A 6000-nucleotide genomic window follows, 5' to 3' on the forward strand; every position below is an offset into this window, starting at 1 on the left:
ACACTGCCCATATTCCTTTGGGAATCAGCTGAACCAACCCTTTAAATTAGTGTTTCACTCCAATTAATCAACTCCTTGATTGAACCACTGGCTTGGCATCGATTTGTCAGAATCCAAACTCCAGTATTTCCCATACAAGACTACATAATCCCCCCCTCTACAGGTGTAAGGCACTCCTTCACTCCTCCTCCAAAAAGTTCACACCTTTTCCAATTTGTATGCAGCCAGAGAGCAATCTGCTCCAGTCCAAAGTTTAGTTAAATCAAATTCTTCAGGTCTCCACTTGCAAAACAAGTTTTGCTTCCCTGAGCATACTAGTTCACTTGGTTAACTGCTCCAATTTAACATTTTCTAAAACACAGGTAACCAGAACTGAACAGATGCCCCAGAGGTTTGTTAGCTTCGAGCCAGCCAGACCTCCCATTGCTCTAATAGCAGGTACCCACACGTCTTTAAATTTGCTTAAGTATGCACTGCATACACCACTCCCTTCAGCTTTCTATGCTTTAACTATTTACCAGCTTCTATGTCACAAGCCGCTCCACCTCTGCACACCACCAACCCACCTCCTCGTCTCTAGTATTCTGTCGTTGTTTGCCATCTGGCAGTTTCTTGTGACCCATCTAGCAGCTAAACTAAGTCAATTCTGTGAATAACAGCATTTATCTTCCCTCCCCCTGAATCAGTGCTTCTACTTCCTACTCAAGATTTCATAATCTTTGGGAAAAAGTATATCTCATATGTATATATATATATACACACACACCCCTTTGGCAATATAGTATTTCTGCAAGGAGATACCAACCATTTTGTAACAAATTACTCCATTTGTCATCATATACAATACACTTTACAAGTGTTATGCATGCCAGCATGCTGTGTTTAAAATCTAAATATGCTAATCTTACCCCAGGCACAAACCTTGGATTCCAACCTGGAAATTAAGCAATCTTCTTGCTCTGCTCCATTATGGATGCTACCTTTCCCTGACAGAGAAGCAGCCTACAAAACTATATTTGAAAACAAAGTATACATATTTACACAAATATCCTATTTAATCATTAACACAATAACCCTCTAGTTTGAGCTCACTAGGAAGTCCTGTGAATTGGCAAATTACGTATTACGCAGAACAAATTACCTTTCTGCTCCGCGCTGATTTATTAATTCATCATAAATTTAACTCATATCCAAACATAAGCAACATTATTTTATCAAATAACTGAAAAGATTTGTGTACTTAAGGTACAGTGTTTATACAGCTCATGCCCTTGATAGCCTAGCCTCAAGCTGAACAAACCCAAGTGACATTATTACCAGCCACCTACTCTATACAGTAATGGTTTAATAACTACATTTCAGTGACCTACCGCTTATAATCCAATTCCTTGATAACCTATATTTTTAGCCTCCTGCACATTGTGTATCAAGCCCGCTAACATTTGAGTATAAGCACTATGAAAGTTTACACACGGTTTACTCCTGCAGACATTTTTAACATAAGGGAAGCAATAAGCCTGATAAACCTTGCTTTTAAGATCTCTTTAAAAGAGCTTTGTTGCCAGTAACATTAAAGCATCCTCTCTTAAAAGACATTAGAATGTCTTCTTCCCTTCCACCTAATCTTGTGATAAATCCTTTCCATCTCCTGGAGTAAGGTTCTCTTTTTCTTTCTTTCTTGTTTTTTTTTTTTTTTTTTTTTAAGACTGCACTGAACTGATGCTCAAACATCAACCTTTCCTGTGAAATGCTATGTCTTCATTAAAAACAGAAGTCTTTCATCTGAAAACTTTCGAAATTTAACAATGCTACAATTCCTTGCGGCAAGCAGTCAAAGCTTAAGATTCTTAATCAACAAATGATGACAACCATGCAAGTTTTTTTTAAAAATTTTATTTGTCAAAGAAAAAAGGCAATAGCCAATTGAAAACCTACTTAATCTTTAACTCCAATTTTGATTTTAAATTTAGAGAAATGACTTATTGATTTACTTTTTTTCTTTTTTAAACAAACCCCCCCTTTCCCCTTTAATGTTTACCATCTACTCGTGCTGAATCCTTCCAAGGAGATTGCTCCAGCGTACCTCTCCAGGTCCTCGCTTTGCTCCTTTTACCAAAAAAATGAAAAATTCCTTCGTGCATCTTAAGGGCTCCAATCGTCAAAAATAGGAAAAAAAATCTTTGGAATAGCCAATTGAGTTGAATAAAAAAAATATCCACACGAATGCGGTTTGGTTGGGGCAGGAATCCACTCCTATGTTCCTGGTAATTTGATCCCGCTCCATGAATCCTTGTAATTCAGCCTCCCTATCCTATCCACATTATGATTTGAATCCAATGATCCAGCTCCAAGGATTGGGATCCAGTGAGCCCTCTCCAATCCAAACCTTTATAACCAGCAAAACCAAAAAAGAGGAGGCAAAAAGTTAGATACTGTAATGAAAAAATAGGATTCTGGGGAATGATCAGTTATGTTTGCCATCAATTAATAAAGATGTACATTAATAACTATCAATTCCCCAAAACAAACTTTTGAACGGTGATGCTCAGATAATTTTTAGAAATGTTAATTATTATTTGGAGGAAACATTGTAATATTTACATATGTCAACTGAAAACGCCAACATATTCATTGCTCGTATGGTGGTGTACTACAGGTTTTGTGGTTGCAAAAAATCTTTATGAAATTGTAAAAGTTTACTGCTAAAGCTATCCACCTATTGTATGTCTAAACTATAGCTAGTACTCCCATCTGGAAGGTAACAAAATTAACTAACTGAAGTTTTCAAACATATTGGTGAGTCAATTCTGAATTAGTCTGAGGGGAAGGGCTGACTTAAGAAATTATTCCCAACTATGTTTTCTATTTTTGCTTTCATTCTGATACTTAAAAAAATGAAATAGCAACGCTGTATCAGTCACACAGAGGACATGCAGATTTTAGCAGTATTGATATTATACTCTATCTGATTTGAAGATATCCTTTATCTACAAGTGTAGAAATACTACATAACGTTAACACTTGTAACCAAATGCTGCATGACAAAGTAAACCAGTACTCCCACCCCGTCCCAGGTTATTCCTTTAAAAAACTAGAATGGAATAGAGAATTACAAAAAGCAAGTATTTAGCCACAATTGCTTTTAAAAAAAAGGAAAAAAAAAGAAAAAAGTTTTAAAGAAAAGAGCAATTGTAGTCTGCAATAACTAAAACATGCTTGAAGTGACAAGTAGGTGCATGTACTCAATTAACCTGTCTCTCAGTATAAGGTCAATACTGCCAATTTCATCTGTGACAATAGCACTTGGAGTCATACCATTGCCTCCATTATTGATCTGATCCTCCTCAATCCTCCTTTTGACAATCCTAAAATGATTGACATGTGCTCCACAATCCTTTAATCCAAAGCATTCTTAATCCATCTCTTCAGATATGTCTACAGAAAGACACACGAAAAGGCAAGATAAAATATAAGATCCCCCAGAAGAGACAAGTTAGCCACAAACATCCCAACATCCCCAGCTTGTATAAACCATAGCCGAACACTGAGACATTTACACAGCAATACCACAGTTTGAAGAATGTTGGTATTTAACTATAACTAAATTGAAACAATCCTGACTGACATCAATTAAAATACAATTTACCAAAGACATGAGGGGAATGTCGATGTTAAGGAGCAAATACTCACTAGGGATTTTACACAAGAATGCAATTCAACACTTCAGCCAATTTGAATAAAACAGTTTGAATTAAAAAAAAATGAAAGACTGTACTGAGTAAAGGAAAACTGTGTACAACATGGGGTTCTACAAAAAGATCATTGCTAGTGATCATTTATGTACGAGAACGGGATCTGCTGTGACGGGGAGAGTAGCGTGGAGATCCTCTGCTTCTTCTTGGGGAATAACTGCGGCTTCTGCTGTTGCTTCGACTACGGCTCCTGCTACGACTACGGCTGCGTGACCGAGATCTTCCATAGCTTGGACTTCTTGGGCCATCAACTTTAACACGGATGTAGGCAGTTTCTCCCTATTGAATAGACAGAACTTTCGATTGAAGGGTCTAGGCTTTATGGCCATCTTTTTAGGCATGCTGACAGATTGAAGATATTGTTTATCAAAGCACAGAAATAAACACCAAGTCTTTAAAGTCTATTTTACAGTAAACTGACTACGGGCTTAGCTTAGGTGCTTTGTGTGTTAATACAATGGCAACCACATGTCCTTACCTTCAAATCCTATCGTTAAGCCCTTTGTATCCAATTCTGGCCCAAAAATAAGCATGAAACCTACCTCATGAGATCTAAATTTAGTGTTATCCAGTTTTCGCACAGCGTAGGTCATATCTTCCTTCCGTACAAACTCCACGACACCAGTGCCATCTCGGAAAACATCAGCATAACATACATCACCTGCTTCACGCATGTGATCCTTTAAATCCTGCCAACTTCCACTTGGAGGCAGCCCTGAATAAAAAGCAATATGTTACTTTAAAAATGAATTATATTATCACCTTCTTTAAATACAATAGTAGGTGACAGCAAGCAAGAAAATGACTGTTTACTAAGGAGAAATGCGGCCTAGAGAAACTGTTAGCACTGTACAGAGGGTATTTCCTCTAGGCTACACAGGACGATGCTTTAAGAAACTAAACACAGAGTGGCATCACCCCACACGGAAACCAGGTATTGGCAAGCCACCCCGAGGGAAGCACTTCAGCTGGAAAAAGAGAAATAACTCACCTGAGACGATTACTCTGTACTCCGAGCGCCGAGACGGGGGGCCATACCTGCCCCGGGGGGCGCCACCCCCTCCGCCGCCGCCGCCGCCTCTGCCGGTGCCCCGGCCGCTCCGAGGGAACTCCACGCGGAGGCGATACCCATCGTAATCGTAGCCGTCCCGCCCGTAGACGGCGTCCTCCGCGTCCCTGCGGGCCGGGACGGGCGGTGAGCGCCGGCCGCAGCGCGCCCGCCCCGCCGCGCCCTGCCCACGCGCCGCCCTCCCCCCACCCCGCCTTTGTTCCCGCTTCCCGCCGGCCCCACCCCGCGCCGCCGCGCGGAGCCGCCGCTGCCCCCCCCTTCCCCCCACGCGCGGGCGGAGTGCGTGGCGGCCCGTTAGCACCCCGGCGGGCGCCCCCGCCGCGGTCAGCGGCCGAGACGGGGAAAGGGCGCCGCGCGTCGCCGTTATCCCCCCTCCCCCCCAGGGCAGGGAGGGGCCCCGGGTGCGGCCGTGGAGGAGACCCGGGCTGGGGCGCAGAGGGACCCCCCCCCAGCCCCCGCCCCCCACAGGCGCGCCCGCGGGGCCTCACCTGGGGTCCTCGAACTCCACGAAGGCGAAGGGCGGCCCGCCGCGGCGGTTCTTGAGGTCGATGTCGCGGATGGCGCCGTACTTGTAGAACACGTCCTCGATGTCCTTGGTGCGGATGTCGGGGGGCAGGTTCCCCACGTAGATGCGGCAGTCGTTGTTGCCGGCTGGGCCGCGGATCACGCCCCCTCCGGACATGGCAAGGTCAGCAATGGCTGCGGCGGTGGAGAGCCGGAGCTCAGCGAGCGGACGGGTCGGCGAGCGCGGGGGCCGAGCCGGGCACACGGGAGCGCACGCACGCCGCCTCCCCCAACAACCGCTTCAAAATGGCGACCACGGCTCCCCTCGCGGTCCTACTGCGCGCAGCGATTTCACCCCAGGACGCAGCACCGCCTTTGCTATCAAAGGCCGTACGTGCCCGTGCCTCTCGCCGCACTCCCACTCAACCCTACTGCGCATGCGCAGCGCCAGGGAGAAAAAGTAGTTCCTCCACGGTTTACTTTCGGCAGGTTCACCTAAGAGGCCGGAGCGGCCCCAGCAGCACAGCCCCGCTCTCAGGGGCTGCGGAGAACTAGATGCTTCCTCAGGGAGCCGCGGCTCCCCGCGTTTGGGGGAAGAACCCCTCCAACGGCCGCGACTATCAGGGCGGCACGGCTGCTGGCGTCACATCCGGTGCGGAGTCCACGCGAAGAAGG

General features: G+C 45.1%; 1 protein-coding gene across 1 annotated transcript; it reads right to left on the bottom strand.

The window, feature by feature from the left end:
• Positions 1–3392: 3392 nt before the first annotated feature.
• Positions 3393–5790, bottom strand: SRSF1 (serine and arginine rich splicing factor 1). The gene is made up of 4 exons (XM_062592516.1): positions 5310–5790; positions 4744–4928; positions 4295–4467; positions 3393–4031 (listed from the first exon to the last, which is right to left on the bottom strand). The coding sequence occupies exons 1-4, from the start codon at positions 5501–5503 to the stop codon at positions 3837–3839; spliced, it is 747 nt and encodes a 248-aa protein (XP_062448500.1). The 5' UTR covers positions 5504–5790; the 3' UTR covers positions 3393–3836.
• Positions 5791–6000: the final 210 nt, after the last annotated feature.

This window comes from Rhea pennata, chromosome 20 (assembly GCF_028389875.1).
Source record: "Rhea pennata isolate bPtePen1 chromosome 20, bPtePen1.pri, whole genome shotgun sequence".
Lineage (NCBI taxonomy): Eukaryota > Metazoa > Chordata > Aves > Rheiformes > Rheidae > Rhea > Rhea pennata.

Coding starts and splice junctions, on each gene's coding strand:
- SRSF1 (XM_062592516.1), bottom strand. CDS start 5,503: ATGTCCGGAGGGGGCGTGATCCGCGGCCCAGCCGGCAACAACGACTGC. Junction 4,468..4,743: donor GTACAGAGTAATCGTCTCAG/GTGAGTTATTTC, acceptor CTTTTTATTCAG/GGCTGCCTCCAAGTGGAAGT. Junction 4,032..4,294: donor CTAAATTTAGATCTCATGAG/GTAGGTTTCATG, acceptor TCTATTCAATAG/GGAGAAACTGCCTACATCCG.